The sequence below is a fragment of the Loxodonta africana genome, chromosome 24, assembly GCF_030014295.1.
Source record: "Loxodonta africana isolate mLoxAfr1 chromosome 24, mLoxAfr1.hap2, whole genome shotgun sequence".
In the NCBI taxonomy this organism is placed as follows: domain Eukaryota; kingdom Metazoa; phylum Chordata; class Mammalia; order Proboscidea; family Elephantidae; genus Loxodonta; species Loxodonta africana.
This window is the reverse complement of record NC_087365.1, coordinates 34,970,762-34,993,902: the sequence shown is the minus strand read 5'-3', so window position 1 is coordinate 34,993,902 and position 23,141 is coordinate 34,970,762. Positions and strand designations below refer to the sequence as shown.

The window sequence follows — 23,141 nt, the reverse complement described above, 5'->3', positions numbered from 1 at the left end:
AGGTTATAATCCCATTTGGGAATGATTGTCTTTGTTATGTTAATGAGGTAGAGTTAGTGTATGGTATATCATACATCAATCTCCTTTGAGATATAAAAGAGATTAAACAAACTAGCAGAGCAGAGATAGGGAAAGAGAGATGCCAAGCCATATGAAGGTTGCCCAGGAACAGAAGCTCAAAGAGACATGGACCTTTCTCTAGAGCCTACACAGAAAGCCTTCCCCTAGAGCTGGTGCCCTGAATTTGGACTTCTAGCCCCCTAAACTGTGAGAAAGTAAATTTTTGTTTGTTAAAATCACCTACTTGTGGTATTTCTGTTATAGTGGCACTAGGTAACTAAGACACCTGCCTGTATCACTTAGTCCCCAGGGGCTACTTCCTAAATACCTTCCAGGTCTTTGTGCTTTTTCAAAAAAGGTTTATCTATCACAAGAACTAAATCATCACCTCCCTACCTCTCAACCACCTCCTTTTATTTTCAGGAGGTATTATAGGAAGTAAACTAGAAGAAACTTCCACTAAAGTAGAAAAACCCAAATAATTAAACCTTACAAATAGACAGGAGAGCTGGGTTCTGCCCACTTTGAACTCTCCTTGCCCCAGAAGGCTCCTGTCCTCCCATCATATGCCTTGGAGTAAGACCTCTGGTTGACTGCAAAAAAACAGCAAAAAGATGGGAAAATTAAAATTACTTTACGTTCCCTAAAGATTTCCCAAATTTTCCTCTTATCTCTACCCACACACCTAAATTCGCTGTACTATTCCAAATCTTTATCTCTCGGATAAAAAAATAACACTGATAATATTTATTAAATGTTTATTATGTGCCAGGCACTGTGCTAAGCACTTTTCATGCATCATTTCACTTCATAGTCACCCTTGAAGAGAGGTCTTATTTATTATCACCATTCCGCAGTTGAAGTTGATGAAATGGAGGCCCAGAGAAGTTAAGTGGTTTGTCTAAAGTCACATTGCTAAGAACAATTTGAGCTCAGTTTACCTGCAGATCAAATGCTCATTAATCATAAACTAACCGAATTCTTGAAGGAGCCCTGGTGGTGCAGTGGTTAAATTACTTAGCTGCTAACTGAAGGGTCAGCATTTTAAAACTCCTGGGGGAGGAAGATTGTGGCAGCCTGCTCCTTTAAAGACTTACAGCCTTGGAAACCCTGTGGGGCAAGTCTACTCTTTTCTGCACAGTTGCTGTGAGTCAGAATCAACTTGATGGCAATGAGTTTGGGTTTTTTTTTTTTAACCAAATTTTCAGTAGAGCCTCCCGTAGTTCTCCTGCCCCTAATCTCTGTCCAATCCAGCCTGTTCTCCAAACTATTCAAGTTACGATTCTAACATAACATTAATAATAAGCACTGATCCTTTTAAAACAAGTCAGAACATTCACTCCTCTGTACAAAACCCTCTAATGGTATTTCCTCTGTAAGCGAAAGAAAACTCCAAAGGCTTTGCTATGGCTGACAAGCCCTTTTTAATCTGCTGTTCCTTAGCTCTCTTCTCTTTGCTTTGCTTTGCTCACTCTGCTCCAGCTACGCTGGCTTCCTTGTTTTCCTTAAACACTGCAAGCATACTTCTACCTAGGGCTTTTGTACTTGCTATTCCCTCTGCCTGGAAAGATCTACCCCCAGATACCCACAGGATCGACCCCCTCACTTCCTTCTGGTCTCTTTTTTATTAGTGTCGTTTATTTAGCATCATTGTAGAGGTTTTCCTTGCCACCCTAAATAAAATAGTGTCTATCCCTTCTCTATTCACCTTACCCTCATTTATTTCTCTTCAGGGCACTTATCAATATCTGCTGCATCATATATTTCTTTTTCTGTTAATAACCTGTTTTGTACTCGTAGAATATAAATTTCTTAAGGGTGGGATTTTGTTTTACTACTATGTTGCCAGTGCCTGGGATGATGTCTGGCTAGTGGGTGCTTAATAAATATTTTTGCATGAATGATAATAATACCAAACAATATTTTTGGAGTGTTTCCTTTGTAGGGTGGCTATGAGTCAGAATCAATTCGATGGCAACTGGTTTGTTTGTTTCCTTTATGCCAGGCACCCTAAGTACTTTATATATGTATTTTCTCATTTAATCTTTATAACAACCTTACGAGAGTTAACAGTCCCTTTAATATGATGTCCCCTGTCTAAAACTTTTCAGTGTCCTAAAATCAACTTGCTCTCCAAGAAAAAATAAAAGGCTTGGTTTCAAGCATTTATAGATATCCATAGTGTAAATCCCTGATGTGTCTGTCAGTTTGCCGTACTGTGGGGGCTTGCCTGTTGCTGTGATGCTGGAAGCTATCCACCAGTATTCAAATACCAACAAGGTCATCCATGGCAGATAGATTTCAGCTGAGCTTCCAGACTAAGGCAGACTAGGAAGGACCTGGCAGTCTACTTCTGAAAAGATTTAGTCAGTGAAAATCTCATGAATAGCAGCGGAACATTGTCTTGGAAGAAGTACAACCAGAATGCTCCTTAGAAGCAAGGATGGTGAGACTATGTCTCACATAATTTGGATATGTTTTCAGAAGGAATCAGTCCCTGGAGAAGGACATCGTGCTTGGAGTCTTAGTCATCTAGTGGTGCCATAACAGAAATACCACAAGTGGATGGCTTTAACAAAGAGAAATTTATTTTCTCACAGTCTAGTAGGTTACAAGTCCAAATTCAGGATGTCACCTCCAGGGGAAAGCTTTCTCTCTCTGTCAGCTCTGGAGGAAGATTCCTTGTCCTCAATCTTCCCCTGGTTGAGGAGCTTCTCAGGAGCGGGGACCTTGTGTGCAAAGGACCCACTCTGCTTCTGATGCTGCTTTCTTGATGGTATAATGTCCCCAACTCTCTGCTTGCTTTTCTTTCCTTTTATCTCTTGAGAGATAAAAGGTGGTGCAGGCCCCACCCCAGGGTAACTCCCTTTACATTAGTTCAGGGAGGTGACCTGAGTAATGGTGGTGTTACAATCCCACCCTAATCCTCTTTAGCAAACAATTACAATCACAAAATGGAGGACAACCACAGAATACTGAGAATCATGGCCTAACCAAGTTGATACACACATTTGGGGGGACATAATTCAATCTATGACACTTGGCAAAGTAGGGGGTCAGTGAAAAAGAGGAAGACCCTCAATGAGATGAGACAGTGGCTGCAACAGTGGGCTTAAGCATAACAACGATTGTGAGGATGTCACAGGACAGTGCAGTGTTTCGTTTTGTTGTATGTAGAGTCGCTATGAGTCGGAACCGACTTGATGGCACCTAACAACAACAACATGGTGTAAATATTCACACTGTGGCCTATTTCAAACTTCCGACATGATGTCAACTAGCTCTCAAAATTCTTAGACATTTAATAATTGGCTTATGAGTCAGGAGGAGCCAGCTCCAGCACACCAGTGCTGCTGTCATTAGCAGAGCATTGAAGATCAATCTCAAGTTAGCCCTTATCTACCCTTCCAGTGGAATCTGCTACACTCCAACCCACCCATGGAGCCCACATTCAAATCATACAAAATTACTATCTGTGTGAGAACATGCCCTGATTGTCTACACTTCATTGTCTCTGGGCAATATACCTTATTTCTGGGAAGTTCTTTCATCCTTCCTCTGTCTGGCTCTGTACAGATGCAGCTCCAAAGCAACCCCAGTCAATTCAACAAATAGTTGTTAAACAACAACCACATTCCAGGCAAGATGCTAGGAGCTAGGGTGATAGAGAGAAATGAGAAGTAGTCCATGTTCTCAGAGTAGTTCACGATCCAATGGTAAAGGCAAATACATAAGAAACTAAATTGCATTACAGTCTAATACAAGCAGTAATAGTAGCTGAGACAAGGTGATTGAAACTAACAAGGATGGGCAGGGTCAAGGCAAACTTCCTAGAGCTTTAAGGATAGGCTTTTTCTAAGCAGGGGTAGAGGCAGTTGGAGACTTACTGAATAGAATAACAAAGTGGGGTGAGACAGATGGTAAGGCTTCTTGGATGCCTGAAATGGAGATACTGTTGTGTCCTCCGTATGCCCAAAACTCACAGTGAGAAACCTTATTGGCACTCCAGTAGAGCACAATCTCCAATAGGCAAGTGGTCAAAATCTAGAAACAGATCACAAATCCAGGGGGAAATATAAAAATAAGTCAACACTTTGAGAAATGTTTGCCAAAATTTTATACCTGTTGGTTATCATCAAATCATGGCCAACAAACTAGGCCTTCTGTTGATCAAAGAAAGGACAACATAGACCTGCTTCTATCAGTACAAACATTAGAAAATGTAGCCAACGTCATTGGAAATGACAGAGCAATGTTGGTGGCATGTGGAGAAAAGTCACATAACAAATATGTAAGTAAATACAATAAAATAAATAGATAAAATTAACTCCTGTGTCAGCCACTGATTTACGGACTTATGTTAACTCATTTAACTTACATCACAATTTTATGAACCAGATTCCATTATTATCCCTATTTCAGAGATTGGAAAAAGGAGATTTATAAAAGATTAAATTTGCTGAATGTCACAGTCATACACTGAAGTGCTGGGTCCAGCTTGTACTGGCTTGCAAGGGCCAGTTGTTAAATATTTAGGGAATTTTCATGCAAGTTGTTAAATTGTCGGTAGGTTTAAATAGGCCATGTTATTGTGTGCTATCAAGTAGATTCCAACTCATAGCAACTCTATATGACAGAGTAGAACTGCCCCATAGGGCTTCCCAGGCTGTGATTTTTTTGGGAGAAATGGCCAGCTCTTTTCTCTTACAAAGCAGCTTGTTGGTTTGAAAAGGCACTAGGTCTTTTCTCCTATGGAGCAGCTCGTGGGTTTGAATGGCTGAGGGCTTTAACATTTGCATCACCAGGGCTCCTAAATAGGCCATAAACCAAGAAAACAAACCGGTTGCAATCAAGTAGATTCTGACTCATAGCGACCCAATAGGACAGAGCAAAATTGCCCCACAGGGTTTCCAAGGAGCAGCTGGTGGATTTGAACTGCTGACCTTTTGGTTAGCAGCAGAGCTCTTAACCACTGTGCCACCAGGGCTCCAAATGGGCCATAGTAGGAATATTTATGCTATGGATATGAACAAACACTACAAATTAGGCTTTTTGTGTGTGTGTGTGTGTGTGTGTGGAGAGCAGGCTTACTAGCACACCACAGGTAGTGAAAAAAAAAAGTAGTGAGTCATAGCTAATAACCAGTTAGTCATTCGTCATTCAGCAGCTATTTATTGAGCCCCTACCAAGTTTCAGATACTGTTCCAGGCCCTGGGGATACAACAATGAACAAAATAAACAAAAATTCTGCCTTCATGGAGCTTATATTCTAACGGTAGGAGATGGACAGTGAACAAATAAATGAGTAAAATATATAGTATGTCAGATGACAACAACGCTCTGAAGGAAAAATAAAGTAGAAAAGTGGAATAAGAAGTTAGGGAGAGTTACCATTTTAAATAGATGGTCAGGGAAGGCCTCACAAGAAGGTAAGATTTGATCAATGACCTTAAAGAAATTGGAAGGCACAAGACCTACAGATATCTTGGAGAAGAGGGTTCTAGGTGAAGCTTCAAGTGCCATGGCTCTAGGAGGCATAAATATTTTTTATTAAAGGAACACCAAGGAGGCAAGTTGACCGGAGTAGATAGTGTAAAAGGAAGTCTGCAAGGGAGAATGTGATGAGTATACTTAAAATTAGGTCGTGGCCTACATAGCTAGATGAATTATACATTATTGTCAATAATAATAGTTCATATTTATTGAATGTTTACTATGTGTCAGGCACTGTGTTAAGCACTGTGTTAAACGCTTCACATATTTAATTCTCTCTGCATTATTTTACTTAATCCTTAGAACCATCTGTGAGGCTGAGGAAGATGATATTTAACTGAGGGTTTAAGTAAATTGCAAAGAATTACAATATGTAGGAGAACTGTTTAGAACTCATGTCTGTTCCTGCTTGCTCTGAACCTATTCTTCTCTTAGATCCACCACGGAGAGTTAATTTGAATGAAGGAGTTTTAATGTAATTATAAGGCAACAAAGGGGTGTGATTAGGCATACGAGTGTGATTGGGCATATGGTTATGAAAACAAAAACCCATAGGCCTTAAGAATAACATTAAGAACTGGAATGCTGGTGGAATAATATGGAAAAAGATAACAGTAATGATTGTGTAACATGATAACATAATCAATGCCTTTAAATTGTACATGTAAAAATTGTTGAATTGGCAAATGTTTTGTTATATATAGTTTTTAACACAATTAAAAAAAAAAAAGAATTAACTGGAGAACTATTTCAACTGAGGATAATGAGGAAAGAAGGTAGCATTTGGACTAGACCTTGAAGGATAAATATTAGATCCTTATATATTAATCAAGGTCTCGTAAGGATATAGAAACCATACCAGTTATTTGAACAAACAGAATTTAATATAATGGAGTGTTAATTAATTAGGTAACTGAAAAACTAAAAAGAGAAATCTAAGGTAAAATGGAGGTAATAGCTATAGGAACAGCTACCTCTTGCAGGAATAAGGAACAATGGGAAGAGTTGAAATTATTAAAACAGGTTATTAGAAGAGAGGCCAAACAGAGCTGAAACTCAGACCTCTGATGATGAGGCATAATTCTGCTGGTGTTTGTGTCTCTGAATTCAGAGGAAGAACTCTGTGGGACTGGGACCCAGACCTGTGAGCCAGGAGCACCGGCCAGCTGGTGCTGGTATCTCTATTTCATTGAGACTGATTCTGCAAGTGTCCCCAAAACTGCAAACTGGATTCAGCTGCTGTAATGGGAAGGCATTGCCACTGCCAGACTGAAGAAGTATAGCTGGGAATCCGCTAATAGGAACAGGGATCAAACAGGAAGGAAGCTTCCCTCCTTCCTCCTCCAGTCTTTCAGAACCCCTTAAGTGCTCTCTTTTGGGGCAGCCTAACAGCCATCTGGCAAACCACAAAGTCCCAGTCCCAAAATCACAAAGCAAAAGGGTAGATTTGGAATTGAGACAAAATGTAGGTAAGTTATTAGTGACTCACCTTACCTGGTTTAGAAAGCCTTTCATGGTCTGACTCTTCATAATCTTTCTTGCTGCATATAGACACATGGCCTTCTTTCAGGCCCTTAAAGACAACATGGTTCCTTCTGCACAAGGCCTTTGCATATTCTGTTCTCTGCCTAGAATGTTCTTCACGTAGTTGACTACTTTTCCTCACAGCATAAATAAATGTTAGGTCCTGCAGTTTTTACCTCCATTCCTTACATATTCTCATAACACCACCAACTTCTCCTGCAGCATTTGATACAGCTGCACTTTTTAAAATTTATTTGTATGATCTTTTGATGCATTTCTGCCTCCTGCAGCTAGATTGTAAACTCCAGGAGGGCAGGGGTCATGACTATTTTTGCTCTTTATTGTTTTCCCAACGTCTAGTTTGGTGACTGGCACATAGTAGACATTCAATATATATTTGTTTAAGGAATGATTTCAGTATCCTGAAAATGGGGGATGAAGCCATGACATGAGCCGAGGTATGTACTGGAAAGCAAGGGATTTGGGGGGTTTTCATTTCTGATCTCCCTAGGGCATCTGGCACCAGATTCCAGAGGTCCTTGGAACATCCCTTATTTCTTTTACAACCACTGCATACTAGTCAGGAGACCTGGTGGCATAGTCATTAAGAGCTCAGCTGCTAACCACAAGATTGGAAATTCAAACTTACCAGTAGCTCCTTGGAACCCTTTGGGGCGATTCTACTCTGTCCTATAGGGTTGGTATGAGTTGGAATCGACTTGACGGCAACGGGTTTGGCATACTAGTCATGTCATGCTACACATATTCCAAGTATGATGTTTAATTTACATATTGAGGTAAAAACCCAAACCAAACCCACTGCCGTCGAGTCAATTCCAACTCACAGCAACCCTATAGGACAGAGTAGAACTGCCCATAGGGTTTCCATCGGGTTTATGGACGCAGACTGCCACATCTTTGTCCTGGTTAAAACCACCAAACTTTCAGTTAGCAGCTGAGCACTTAACCATTGGACCACCAGAGCTCTTCATATGTTGAGGTAAAAAAAATAAAATAAAAAAGAGGTAGGATCTGGTTATCTAGAGATGTTGGAACAAGTCATGCCATCTCTCTGGGCCTCCTCCAGAAAATGATTGCTATGGATCTTTTTTCCAGTTCCAAAAAAGAACGTGTCTATTAGGTAAATCTTTTCGGAGATGCTATGTCATTCTGGATTATTCATTATACAGAGTCATTCGCTCATATCATGGAATTACATGCTTTTCATTCAGAACCACTGTGGGTGGATGCTACTTTAGCTTGCCAGCCATCATTTTCAAGGTATATCTTCGTCTTGTGATGCCTTGTCAGCAGAATCTTCCTCCCTGTTGCTAGATTTGCTTAAATCTCAGTTCTTCCGCAATGTTATGCTTATTTGCATTTCTTTTTGCTTTGGTTAGCAGACTTTTTTTTTTTTTTTTTAAAACAATGTTCTGCCTCCTATCTGCCATGCTTTTATCCATTCCTCTAGATGTCAAGTCAGAATATTTTGGGATAAAGTATATTGCTTTCTCTGGTCCTCTGTGCCTGCTTCTACCATTCCTTCACTTTATTTAAAATATTACCTAACTTTGATACTCAATACACGGAAGTTCAGCTCAAATGGACTGGACCAAAAGCAAAGAAGTTTCCGGGATAAACTGAATGCTTCAAAGGTCAGCGGAGCAAGGGCGGGGGTTTGGGGACTATGGCTTCAGGGAACTTCTAAGTCAATTGGCAAAATAATACTATTATGAAAACATTCTGCATCCCACTTTGAAATGGGGCACCTGGGGTCTTAAATGCTAACAAGCGGCCATCTAAGATGCATCAATTGGTCTCAACCCACCTGGATCAAAGGAGAATGAAGAACACCAAGGTCACACGACAACTATGAGCCCAAGAGACAGAAAGGGCCACATGAACTAGAGACTTACATCATCCTGAGACCAGAAGAACTAGATGGTGCCCAGCCACAACTGATGACTGCCCTGACAGGGAGCACAACAGAGAACCCCTGAGGGAGCAGGAGATCAGGGGGATGCAGACCCCAAATTCTCATAAAAAGACCAGACTTAATGGTCTGACTGAGACTAGAGTAATCCCGGTGGTCATGGTCCCCAAACCTTCTGTTGGCCCAGGACAGGAACCATTCCCGAAGACAACTCATCAGACATGGAAGAGACTGGACAATGGATTGGAGAGAGATGCTGATGAAGAGTGAGCTACTTGTATCAGGTGGACACTTGAGACTGTGTTGGCATCACCTGTCTGGAGGGGAGACGGGAGGGTAGAGAGGGTTAGAAACTGGCAAAACTGTCACGAAAGGAGAGACTGGAAGGGCTGAATCATTAGGGGGAGAGTAAGTGGGAGTATGGAGTAAGGTATATATAAGCTTATATGTGACAAACTCACTTGATTTGTAAATGTTCACTTAAAGCTCAACAAAAATTATTAAAAAAAAAATTACCTAACTTGTATGCATTTGTCAAAACTCATCTATAGATACATTTACAATTTGTACATTTTATCATATGTAAAATTTGCCTCTCTAAAAAAGAATTGTGAATAATTATTAAACTCTAGTCAAGAATGTGCTGTGTTGAAGTGTTTTGGGTGAAGCGTACTGATGTTTACAACTTACTTGGAAAAGCGTACAAAAGTTGAAATTGATGGATGGACAGAGGGATAGACAGGTTTGTGGTAAAGGGATAAAAAAAAAAGCAAACATTTATAAAAAGTTAATTGTGAAATAGGTGTATGTATATATTTTCAAACTTTTCTATTTAAAAATTTTCATAATAAAATGTTGAAAAAAAATACTCCTTAGTTGCTCTGACAACTTATGTCAATCAGCTCCTTCCAGAAGCAGATTCTGTGATCACTTCTATCACCGTCTGATCACTTCAATTTTCTTCAGTGCATTTATATAACAGATTTAGAGGAATAAATGGGATAATGTATACAAACTAGTTTATGAACTGTGAGGTGGTATATAAATATGTTACTGTTTATACTATGATGTTCAAGGTACTGTGCTCATGCAAAATCTTATTAGCACTATACAAGACAGTATCTTAAATACAGTTTTGTGTTTTTTCAGGTGTTTTCTTTTGTACTCATGAATTGTCTCACATATTCTGAAGCTACTAAATAAGCACTTATTGAACGGTAAACTTGAAAAAGACTTTTAAATTATATTTTAAGCTATAGTGTATAGAATTTTTTCATTTTTACAGGCAGACCCAGGTTACAGGCAAGATCTGTTCCTGTGTCTTTAAGGCGAATTCGTAGGTAAGTTAGAATAGGTGCATACGGTTCGTGTTTAGCCTTAGGTGTACTTTATTTAGTGCAAGAAAAGGCTTGAAGCCTTTGCAATGATTTAAAAGCTGCATGTGCTGCAAGTGAAGGTGATTACGACGAAGAACTTCTCAGGAGTAGGGGCCGGCTCAATTCTTTCAGAGGGAGGGCAGATTTACATAGCGTTAAAGAGCAAGTGAGAAAAAAAAGACCAAATCCATTGCTGTCCAGTCAATTCATAACCTGGACTGCCTGTATTTTCAATCTAAAATGATGTTTTAGGCAATCCTTTTGCCCATGGAGTATATAAATGAGCTGCATTGTCACCTTATTTTTGAGTGCTCTTAGTTTCTTGTTTGTTTTAACTATGAGGAGTTCAAAACATTATTTTTCAACTAAATTTGAACTATGGAAGAACATCAATTTTTGCTTCCCCCTCTAGCTCACACAGGATCTTAAGAAATTATACCCTGAGTTTGAGGCCGGGATTCTTTGACAGTGATCCCAGGCAAAGTTATTCGGAGAGTTGCAGCCCATGGTATCAACCTCAAATAAACGGCTAGAGGTGGACCTCTGAAGCATCTTCTCAAGGACTGACCATTCATAAAATGATGCAAATTCCTTTGGGACATGTTACTAGAATGCCCTTGAGATTGTAGCCGATAGATGGACAAATATTTGAAACCAATGTCAAATTCAATGAGTCAGATTCAGCAGATTGATGACTGAATCAGGTACTTACAGAACAAGGATGGGGAATGACAAAATTTCATCTACCCAAATCAAGCAAAGTTCAAAAAGATCATAAAAGAATTAGATAAGGGCTTAATTTGAAATCAGAGTATGCGGATGGTAAAAATAATTCCATCTGTATAAAATGGGCTTGTTGTCCATGTATGAGTTTTATGAACAATTTTTGGTTACTTGCATTTAAAAAATTGATACTAAGATTAGACAAGTGTATTTCTAATCCAGTTTTCCTTAAGACTTTATAATTCTTATAAATGTTTTTGTTTTATATATTTATGGTTCTAACTAGAATTTTAAAATCATCTTCACTTTTTCCATTAATATTCAGTTAAATTCAAATTGAATAGATAAAAGCTTAGTGATTAAAGAAAAAAAAAGACTGACTGATTCCATCAGTGGCTCAAAAAGAATTGCTATAGTCTACCAGCTAGACTACAGGTCTTTGATCCAGGTTAAAAACTCTGGCCAAGAAGCAACCTGGTCCTCTGAGATAGTGTCTGAATTCTCCTGGGATATTAATTTCAAATTTTTTGACATAATAAGACCCTTTTCTTAATAAGTGTTTTTATTTAGGGATTGCCTAAATCTAAATACAGAAATGAAGTCTTACTGCTTGCATATTAAACTGAGGAATAATTTGTAATATCTGTATTTAAATTGTAATATTTAAGAAAACTTATTGTATTAGATATTCTATTTAAAATGTGGAGTCCCTGGGTGGCACAAATGGGTAAGCACTCCACTACTAGCTGAAAAGTTGGCAGTTCAAACCCACCCAGAGGTGCTTCAGACCACAGGCCTGGTGATCTGCTCCTGAAAGGTCACAGCCTCGAATACCCTATGGAGCAGTTCTACTCTGCACGCATGGGGTGGCAACAGCAACTAACAACGATTAAAATGTGCAATTGACCCTCACTGCAGCAAGGGAGAATGAAGAAAACTAAGACACAAGGGAAAGATTAGTCCAAAGGACTAACGGATCACAACTACCACAGGCTCCACAAGACTGAGTCCAGCACAAGTAGATGGCACCCATCTACCACCACCGACTGCTCTGACAGGGATCCCAATACAGGGTCCTAGACAGAGCTGGAGAAAAACGTAGAACAAAATTCTAACTCACAAAAAAAGACCAGGCTCTCTGGTCTGACAGAGACTGGAGAAAACTCGAGAGTTTTTAACTCAGTATTGAAGTCTTTTAACTCAGTACTGAAATCACTTCTGAGGTTTACCCTTCAGCCAAAGATTAGACAGGCTCATAAAACAAAATGAGACTAAATGGGCACACCAGCCCAGGGGCAAGGACGAGAAGGTAGGAGAGGACAGGTAAGCTGGCAATGGGGAACCCAAGGTTGAGAAGGGGAGAGTGTTGACATGTTGTGGGATTGGCAACCAATGTCACAAAACAATATGTGTATTGTTTAATGAGAACATAATTTGTTCTGTAAACCATCTAAAGCACGATAAAAAAATGTACAGTTAAGTAATTGACTTGATACTTGTGATTTCAAATGGAAAAGTATAAGACCCATTGTAAGGTAATAAACAATATTAGAATATTTTATGAAAATTTAAGGCTCATTATATTTCTGACTTTAATTTCTTAGATTTAGAAGACTTGTTTCCATATGTGGAAAGGTTTTAAAGTACTCAAAAATTATTAAAATACATTAAATTGGTAAATGCATACTAAGATTGAGAAAATTTGTCTACCTTAAAAGGGACTGATTTTTTAAAAAAATTTTATTGTGCTTTAAGTGAAAGTTTACAAACTGAGTCAGTCTCTCATACAAAAATTTATATACACCTTGCTATATACTCCTAATTGCTCTCCCCCTAATGAGACAGCCCGTTCCTTCCCTCCACTCTTCTAACCCCCTTTGCCCTCTTATCTCCCCTCCAGATAGGAGATGCCAACATAGACTCAAGCGTCTATTTGATCCAAGAAGCTCACTCTTCACCAGCATCTTTTTCTATCCCATTGTCCAGTCCAATCCAATCCCTCTCTGAATAGTTGGCTTTGGGAATGGTTCCTGTCCTGGGCTAACAGAAGGTCTGGGGGCCATGAACACTGGGGTCCTTCTAGTCTCAACCAAACCATTAAGTCTGGTCTTTTTATGAGAATTTGGGATCTGCATCCCACTACTCTCCTGCTCCCTCAGGGGTTCTCTGTTGTGTTCCCTGTCAGGGCAGTCAGCGGTTATAGCCGGGCCCCATCTAGTTCTTCTGGTCTCAGGCTGATCTAGTCTCTAGTTTATGTGGGCCTTTCTGTCTCTTGGGCTCGTAATTACCTTGTGTCCTTGGTGTTCTTCATTCTCCTTTGATCCAGGTGGATGCATCCTTCGCTCCGTCTTAGATGGCCACTTGCTAGCCTTTAAGACCCCAGACGCTGCTCTCCCAAGTGGGATGCAGAATGTTTTCTTAATAGATTTTATTATGCCAATTGACTCAGATGTCCCCTGAAACTGTGGCCCCCAAATCCCTGCCAAAAGGGACTGATTTTTTTGAAGGTTTATTCTATTCAAGTTGAATTTAACTCAGTATTAATGGAAAAAGTAAAAGTGATTTTAAAATTCTAGCTAGATTCATAAATAGAACAAAAACATTTGTAAGAATCGTAAGTCTTAAGGAAAACTGGATTAAAAATACACTTACTCATGTAATTTCAACATTAATTTTTAAAATCCAAGCAACCAGAAATAGTTTGCTGTCCATAAAACTCATACCAAACGAAACCCACTGCCATTGAGTCAATTTCCACTTATAGCGACCCTATAGGGTGGAGTTGAGTCCCAGTGGCACAGTGGTTAAAGAGCTTGGCTGCTAACCAAAAGGTCAGCAGTTTGAATGACAAGCTGCTCCTTGGAAATCCTATGGGGCTGTTCTACTCTGTCCTATACCAAAAACCAAATCCACTGCCATTGAGACAACTCACAGCGACCCTCAAGGACAGAGTAGAACTGCTCCAGAAGGTTTCCAAAGAGCAGCTCGTCATTCGAACTGCTGACCTTTTGGTTAGCAGCCTGAGCGCTTAACTGCTGTGTCACCAGGTCTCCTTTTAAAGTTATACATGGACATCCAAAAATTCACATTTAGCTGGTTGAATGGACACGAAAATAGAATGGAGAGAAGGGGTGTGCTGTCTCATTAGGGGGAGAGTAACTAGTAGCGTATAGCAAGGTGCATATAAATTTTGGTATGAGAGACTGACTTGATTTGTAAACTTTCACTTAAAGTTCAGTAAAAACTAAAAAAAAGAACAAAAAAATTCACATTTAATCTTTAGCTAAATTCTGTAAATATAATATGCGATACCTCCTGCACCCTAGGCCCTGTGGTTTTGCTGTGGCCTTCTGAGATATAAAACAAAATAATATTCCTGATGGTGCTGATGATTTTACTGAACTATTTTTTGCTGCAAATGACTTGAGAACAAAATGACGAAAGAGGAATTAATTTATTTAGAAAGTCCATGACCCGACAGAGTGAGGGTGATTTTGCAAAGTGAATGAAAAGCCTACAATGTTTTTAAATATTAAAAAAAAAAAAAAAAAAAAAAAACTTTTATTTTGGATACTTAATTTTCTGGCTGGCATTTCTTGTATGCTAAATCTACAAGTTGACTCTGATGGCCCTTGAACAAAAAACAATTTAAGGGATTCAATTGAATGGCTGACTTGGAGCTTAAATTATTCATCTTCCCAAATAAAAAGTCTAGAGGCTAAGGTATTTCGGTTTGTCATGTTTCCAAACAAACTAAAAAAATTAAGAAAGGCCACCTTTATGTTTTGATATTTGCAGAATAAACCCGTCACAATACTGGAATTATCACCACCACAACCAGTTGCCATCCCTTGGATTCTGACTCACAGGAGTTCCTGGGTGGTACAAATAGTTAATGTGCCCAGAGGCTAACTGAAAGTTTGGAGGTTCAAGTCTATCCAGAGGTACCTGGGAAGAAAGACCTGGAGACCTACTTTCAAAAAAATTAGCCGTTTAAAATCCTACGGAGCAAGTTCTACTCTGTTCTTTTCTACACATGGGGCAGTCATGGGTTGGAATGACTGGACTGGCAATTGGTATCCTCCTACTGGGTCTTCATTCAACGTTTATGGAGAGTACACTGGTTTGGGCAAGGGACTAAGCCCTGGGAATTTAGTAGTGGTGTTAAAGGCCTTAGTAGGCTTTAAGGAGTTTACCCAAAAATCCAAATCCCTTGCCATTGACTCCAACTCATATCGACCCAGTAAGACAGAGTAGAATTATACCCTTAAGGGTTTTCAAGGAGCGGCTTGTTAGCATCAGAGCTCTTAACCACTAGACCACCAAGGCTCGTTAAAGACCTTAGCTTAATATTAGCTAATATTACCCCGTTTCGTAAGAGATGAAAAATCTGCTCTGAGAGGTTAACTTACGTGTCCAAAGTCACAGTGTTGTAACACAGAAAACCACGATCTTATTTCAAATCTTTGCCCTTGATCATTAAGCTTTTAAGTGTTAACAAACTTCTCTTGCATTTTTGAAGACATCGAGGTTTTTTTTTTTACTTTTTTTATTTAGGGGGAAAAAGGAAAAAACTCTATAGCCAATGACTTGTCCTTTCCTTCTCTTTCACAGAACAAGTGGCGAGTTTCTACTCTCTGCCAGGCATTTAGGGTCGAGGAGCCAAGTCCGATGGAAAAGAGAACATTTTTTTAGAAACAATAGTAATCCTGACATAAATCGAGGCCTGATTATAGTTTGGGGGAGTGTAGACACAAAGCTAACTCATTGCTAAGGGGTACCAAACTTGTGTTTTTCACCTGCTCTTCGCCTTTCTCCACTCCTGCCAGGAGTTTTTCGAATCTCGCTATGTGCCTAGTCTACTGGCTCCAAAAGGTAGGGACATCTAATTTTTAGTCTACACCATTGGCCCGTACCCCTGTCCAGTCTCTTCTTCTATGCCTTCTCTCTTCTATGCTTTTCCCTTCGTCTTCACCTGCATCATCTGAATATGATCGTTTTATCCCATCGCCATATGGTTAGGTTCCCTTATTGCGACCTTGACAACCACCTGGGTGGGAAGCTCGGAGGAGAGGAGGGAAATCAGCTCTGATAGGGAAACCTCAGAGGAGGTACCACGAAGAGGCGGTGACCGCCGAGGTCCATTCAGCGTGGATTTTTCTAAGAGATTGACAGGAAACGCACCAACTGCCTTTGCCTTAGCGACTTGCGCCGTCTCGCGAGATTGGACGTCTATAGGGCGGGGGAGTCAAAGGCGGCATTACTGTGTGGGGGATGGGAACTTCTGTGGCGCAATCATTGCGCTAGATTGGGCCATCGTCGCTGGGGTGGGGGAGCCCGCGGTGGCACAGTTAGATCTCGCGATATTTCGGATGCTCTGGCCTGATACTTACAGAACTTCTCGCGAGAGCCCGTGCTGAAGGCTCCGGCGTCCCCGTGTGTTTGTGTGTATGTGTATTGGTGAATGTGAGTACGGGGAAGCAGCGGCCGCCATTTCAGGGAGCTTGTCGACGCTGTCGCAGGGGTGGATCCTGAGCTGCCACAGCCGCTGTCCTGCTCTTCCGCGCGGGCTCATATAACCCCACTTTTTTTTTTAGATCCGCTCGGGCCTCGCCGCCCTCGGAGCCCGAAATTCGGGCTGGGCGGTATCGCGGCCTGGGCCTAGCGGCTTAACATTAGCAACAGCAGCGGTAGCAGCGGCGGCGGCAGCAGTAGCAGCTGCAGAAGACAATCTTTCCCGAATACGAGCCCCACAGGCGCTCGAAAGTCCTCACAGGTAAGGGGGCGCTGGGGACCTGCTTTTTGCGAGAGCTTTCCTAGCGTTTGATTCTTTTCTGTGCTAAAGGGGCACCCCTTAGGCGGCCTTTAGTGACGGGAGGGGTGCTCTCGAGAAATGGGCCGCGTTTCAGCGACCGCGCCCTTGGTTTTCGATTGTGTCGAGGCAAGATTCTTGTGGGAGCAGGGACCCCAGAGAGGTCTCCGGGCAGATGGCGACCTGCCCTTTCGAGGCTTGGGCTTGCCGCGACCTCCCAACATGGCGCCAGCCGAGCGCCTCCTTGGCACTCAACCCCTCCCAACCGAGGGAGTTTCCTTTTGCCCCTAATATGGCAGCGCGGGTTTTGCGCGGAGAGGTGCTGTGCCAAGCTCCTTTGCGCGAGACTTCAGGGTACTGCTTTTTGGAGTTTATTGTAAGCTTTTTTGCCGGACATTGAAGTCTTTTATTTTCCTGCATTTGGTGTAAGAGGCGTTTCAGGTTTACTTACATAAGCCAAATCGATTAAGTGCGTCTTGCCACTATAGTCTATGGCTTTTGAAGGCTTTTCTGGAGTTTTGGAGGATGTCGGGTAAGCAAAATTGAAAAACATTACTTATAAATTGTCTTTTTTTTTTTTATAGGCGTTTGGAGAAAATGGCAGACGATATTGATATTGAAGCAATGCTTGAGGCTCCTTACAAGAAGGTGAGAAAAAACATGTCGATGAGGTTTATATATTTCTTATTTAGCATATTCACGAAACTACTGCTGAAATGTAAACTAACCTCCCCGGAGCCCTCTTGATTTACCTTATCAGAGATGCATTACGTATAACTTACAAAAGTAAATATATGATATTGATGTAATAATATTGTGCAGTAGTTTCACTTCAGCGTGATGAATAAATGCCCATCTATCTCTCTTTGTAGACTTGCCTAACGATATCTCACCTCTACTCCCATGAATTCACCTTTGATTCCAGTGTGAACTGTCAATCATAAGGTAGTAATTGAGTGACTTATCGCTGTACCGTGGTCCCCTAGGTAAAATGACTCAACTAAGAATTACCAGCTCCAGTTTGGTATAGCAAAAAGGTGAATGTAGTGGTTTGGGAAAATAGCAGGGGTCCAAGAATCACAAAGCATAACCAGTCTGTGGCAAGTAAACTTTAAATAACTCTTAACAGAAGAAATGGGTGAGATTTGAATTTTTTTTTTTTAATGTAAGACTGGTGATAGTAAATCTTAAAACAGGCAGGTAACTATCTGCTGAGTTAAAAATTACTAAAATTCTTGGATCCCTGAATAGAATTTTTTTTTTTAAGCGAAAAGAGGCAGTATCACAGTTTAGAGTCACTTATTGACTGTTTTACTGTTCTCTATATTGTTTTATTTTTTAAATTAGGCCCTGCCATAATATTTCACACTAAAAACTACAAAGGAATTATTTTGGCTAATATTTAGTCTTTGACCCATTTCAGTATAGCAGTAAAAGTAAACTGTCTTTTCATTCTTTCACCAGTTGGTGGTGAAAATAGCAGTATGCATGCATTATCACTGGTGTCAGAAACTGTAAACTTTGTAAGTTAGCAGTTATGCTCCTGTAACTGATGTAATTAAACTTTAAAATAAACATTGCACTAAACCTTTTAAAAATAATACATTTGTTTTGGAGTGTGTAGCACGACCATGTGGTACCAATTTGGATGAATTCTTGGTAGTTTTTATGTAATTTTATAATGCTTAGACTCTTGAAGAGCTACTCTATTTTAATGTTAAGATTCTTGTGTCTTAGTTTAACATGGATGTAATTCCATGTAAACAGGTATGGAAATAGGAAATGTTTAGGCTGGACTGGTGGATTATTAATTGACTTTCTTGGGTTCTTGGGAGTCAACATTACTAAAGCAGTGTGAATCCCTGTTTGCTTCAGGGCGAGATGTGTGACAGAGGTGGCATCAAGCTCTTACAGTCCCAACCCTCCAACGGAAATGGGCGAAGATCTCAGGAATGGCATCGGTCACAGGAAATCGATAGTGGCTGGCTGCTAGCATGGCCACTTGGGGCTTAGGCAGAAATAGAGCCATGGTACTGACCAAAGGGACCATAGCACATGGAATAAAACTCAAAAGAGGACTTCATTCATGTTTTATAGAAATTTTATTTAACCACTTCAACAATGTAAATGTGGATAACTTAATATCTAAGATATATAAGAAAATAACTAAAATTTAACCTGTTAATATGCAGAGCTTTTTATTTTTGTATTTTGATGATTTAACTGTAAGCAACAAAGTGGTTAAACACATATCCATCTAAATTTTTTTATAGCCTTCCATGTCAAACTATAACTAAGTAATTAGTTTTAAAATTGTTTTGTATTTTCTTATTCCTGTTCCCTTTACCCTTTGACAACTTGAAATGTTTCCACTTCGTCCTCATGATGTTCTTCTATCAACCCTGCTTAGGATGAGAACAAGTTGAGCAGTGCTAACGGCCATGAAGAACGTAGCAAAAAGTGAGTTATAAAAATGGGACATGGCGGGGGGTGAACTTTCTGTGATTGGGATTTTATGTTCTATTCTGTGTCTAAAGCATCAAACTAAGGTTTTCTTCTGAAGCTCTTTTTTTTTTTTGGCCTCTTTTGGAAAAGTGGTTCTTTACCTTTTGGGACAGGAAGCTCTTTGAGGATGTAAAACTATGGGCTCTTTCCTAGATATTTGGACATGGTTTTAGGGGCCTTCTGGACACCTTCGCCCCAGTCCATCCATGACAATCTAGTTAAGTTCCTATACTGGAGCTTCTCTTGGTAACTTGGCTTAATATTTGAAGATGTTATTAATAAAACTATCATATCCATTGGATTTAAAAGGAGTAAGAAAAGTTAAATTAGAAAAGGTAATAACCAGGCCAGTGAAAGCAATTTGCCCTAAATCACTGAAGGAGCCAGACCTATGAGTCATTTCTGCTCCTTGCTGCTTAAAGGCCCATTTTGTGGTAAAGCTTAAGACTCAAATTTATGTTATGTTTCTGTCATATAACTTTCATTGTCTTAATGCTTTCTAAACTTGAATAAGCCTAATACTGTGAGAACGGAGTTTTAAAAAATTAAGAATGCTTGTGCAATTTATTTGGGTTAGGGTGGTAACCCAGGATATGAAATCTCTGCTATAGGCTGATACAGAACACAACATATAAAAAATATGTAACAGTTTAAACCAGGTCCACTTTAAAAGTTTGGATCCTGTCAATTTTTGAAGTTTATTTTCAGCTCTAAGATAATGATTCTCATTTCATGTGGTCATTTTACAGGTATTAAATTGTGTTATTAGCCTGTGTTTGTGATTACATACTAAAACATTTTGTCATGTTCGTGACCCCATGATACCATAATGAAAAATGATGATAAAGTAGCTACTTGGTTCCTTTTGGCTCTGTTCCTACTAAGAGCTCAGAGTGCTTCATAATACGCTACCTCATGCGTTTTCACAACTGTGTTACGTAGATTGATATAATTTCATAAAATAGATGAGAAAATCGTTGAATCAGATTACTCAGGGCTTGCTAAGCCAATATTACTTTTAAAATTCCCTTAAAACTAATAACATGGTAGCAGTAGGTTAAAGATGATAAGATTTGTAGAAAATGCCTGTTTTTTTAGCACAAGCTTTGGTAGGAGTCTGAACAGTTTCTCACCAGTCATAAGTGGACGTGGGAATCAGCTTAGGTTTCTTCTTGAGTTGTGGTGTGAGGGTATCAACCAATTGCAGGATTTATGTCACCTGGTTTTACCTTTTTACAAAGTAAGAGTTTCATGTTTTCTATTTTGCAATTCTGTAGTCAAAAGGAAATGTAGGAAGAGGCATCCATATAGATTGAAAGTTACCCAATTTAGGTGTCAGGCCGTAATGGGTGAATAAAGATTTCACCCTAAGTTCCAAAATGATGAGGACGTATATACTTTTGGGCTTAGGCTTTGCTTCTTTGTCGTACCATTTTTAGATGTCACTCATTGCCTCTCACATCACTTTCAGTTTATGCTTCAGCTTATACTGTTTTCATTCTGCGTCTAAGCTCAAGACGACTAAACTTTCTCAATCATACAAGAAAATTGAGTAATAAGGTCTAGATGAGTGATGTTCAGTGGCCTTTATCTAATATAAATAGCCTTAAGGGACTGCAGAGAATTGGCAGTTGGCCTTAGGACTCTCTTTAAGGGGAAGAGCCTTTAAAAATACTCCCAACTACAATCTAGTAGTCTTTTAAAACATAGAACATATTTTTGTCAGACTTCTTAATTATAGTTGATTAAATATCTTGTTCAGTCGGGAACTTTTCACTCATTTTTCTGAAGGGAATTTATCTTTCAAATTCTCTAGAAAAAAGGTTATATTTAAGGATAGATAAGATATAAAACAACTGAAATGTTCTGCCTGTGCTTTAGTTTTCAGAATATAGTAAGCCTTAACCAAAGGTGCCCTGTTGAATTTTTGGTTTTAAACTTCATTGTCTTAAGAGCCATTGTCTTAAAAGTTTTGGGATATAGTTTTTAAGGTAGTAAGAAAATGCACATTCTGAGAAATTGAGAGTTGACTGTACCTGGAGGAAATGTTTTATATTTAAAAATAGTAATTGTGATTCTAAACACATATACTTGATTGTATCCCAGTAATAGTAAAAGGAACTCAGTTTAATATGACACGAATTGGTTGCCAGTTAGCCTCCTTTTGAAAAGGTACAACCCTGAGTTTGGCAAGACCCCAAAACTTGAAATATATGGGCTTGCCTTCATGGGAATATTATTTGTTAGTATAACCAGTTTTACAGATGCTAAACCAGCATCCCTTCAGTTAAGCTCTTGAGGGAATTACTCAAGGACAGCAATAAAATGACATCAATTAAAATATATTGGCTACTGTGGTGTGGATTTTCTATAAATTTTGGAATAAATGACTTTTCTGTTTTTTTCTTATTTTCCAGAATGCTTTGCATTTAAAATTTAGATCTTCTTACATGGAAGAGGTCAAATCCAGTTATAGCAAAACACCTTTACAGCAGAGGCCATATAACCAAAAAGTCCAAAGGCCCAGCCCAGTGGACCATTTACTTCAATGATGTTCAGTACAAAATTCCACTGCCACTAAAGACTTTGGAAAGTCCCTTTTAAGTTGTAACAGGATTTGACTATTAGTGTGGATTTCGATAACTCCTCTCTAGTTAAACTATGTGTTCTTTGAAGGTGGAATTTGTTATAGAGAAGTATACTGATTTCTTGCACCTTTAAGTTTTTTTACTGGTCTTTTATGCAGAGCATTAATTTTTGAATGTTTTAGTATGCTGTTGTAGTGTTCAAGCTGTCTTTTTACCTGTCTGGGGTTGCCTTCAGATGTGGGTGGGGATTCATTTATAAAAAGTTGTAGGAAGATCTTACATTAAAATTAGCTATCCAATTTTCAAGTCCGTCCTTTTGGCAGAGTAAGTTTTGGGGTCTGTAACATGATAAATAGGTTGGCTGCCTCTCTGCTATGGGCCATTTATGAGCAGAGCAAAAACTTCACTTGTTCATCTTTATTTGTGAAGGATGGAGTCACTTTTTACATTTTCCCCCTGATTGAATTGATTAAATTTAGGACTTGAGTTTAGTTGCTCAGAATTCTTTAGCCTAAGAGATTGTGTCAGGTTTTTCAGGCAGCAAAGTTAGAATGTTACCTGTTGCCCTTCTGGGCATTGCTTTGATGATTTCTATATGAATGATGAGTGTAGCCTAATATTCTGTCATGTGCTACCTAGCATATAAATTTCTGACAGTCAGGTGGATTATCTTGAAATTTTAGACAAAGTTTCTGCCTCCTTGGAAAGCTCTACATCTCCTTGTGATTGGAGTGTGGGTTTCAAGATTCCAGAAGGTGGGTGTCTTCATTTTCTATTTTCAATGCACTCTAAGATGACCTGCTTACAGGTTCTCTGAGGCAGACCTCACTTGCTCTTGTGCTAACTTTGATAAGGACTAAACAGTTAATTAAACTTCCAAATAATGATACAGCGTCAAAATGGTTTAATGGTCATTAACATTTTAGTGGAATAAATCTTTTGAAATGTCTTAATTTATATTGAAATATCTGAAGGCACCTCTAAAATTTGGGTGATAAAGCAGAGGTACAGAGTATAATATTTAATTATGAAATAAATGGATGGTATACAGGAAAATACAGAAATGAATAGAAAGATATGATTGGCTTTTTTGCGTTTCGGAGTTTGAGATTTTCTAAAGATCTGTA

General features: G+C 39.4%; 1 protein-coding gene across 10 annotated transcripts in view; it reads left to right on the top strand.

Moving 5' to 3' along the window:
* The first annotated feature begins 16,565 nt into the window (after positions 1-16,565).
* The window catches only part of RBM39 (RNA binding motif protein 39), a 28,038-nt gene continuing 21,462 nt past the window's right edge, over positions 16,566-23,141 (top strand). For 3 of the 10 annotated variants that reach the window (XM_023550197.2, XM_023550196.2, XM_064276042.1), the window contains exons 1-3: positions 16,566-16,885; positions 17,506-17,569; positions 19,332-19,381. In XM_023550197.2, the coding sequence (XP_023405965.1) occupies positions 17,519-17,569; positions 19,332-19,381 (101 nt within the window). In that variant the 5' untranslated portion in view covers positions 16,566-16,885; positions 17,506-17,518. The other 7 variants (XM_003411686.4, XM_003411685.4, XM_064276036.1 and 4 more) reach the window with 6 other exon arrangements.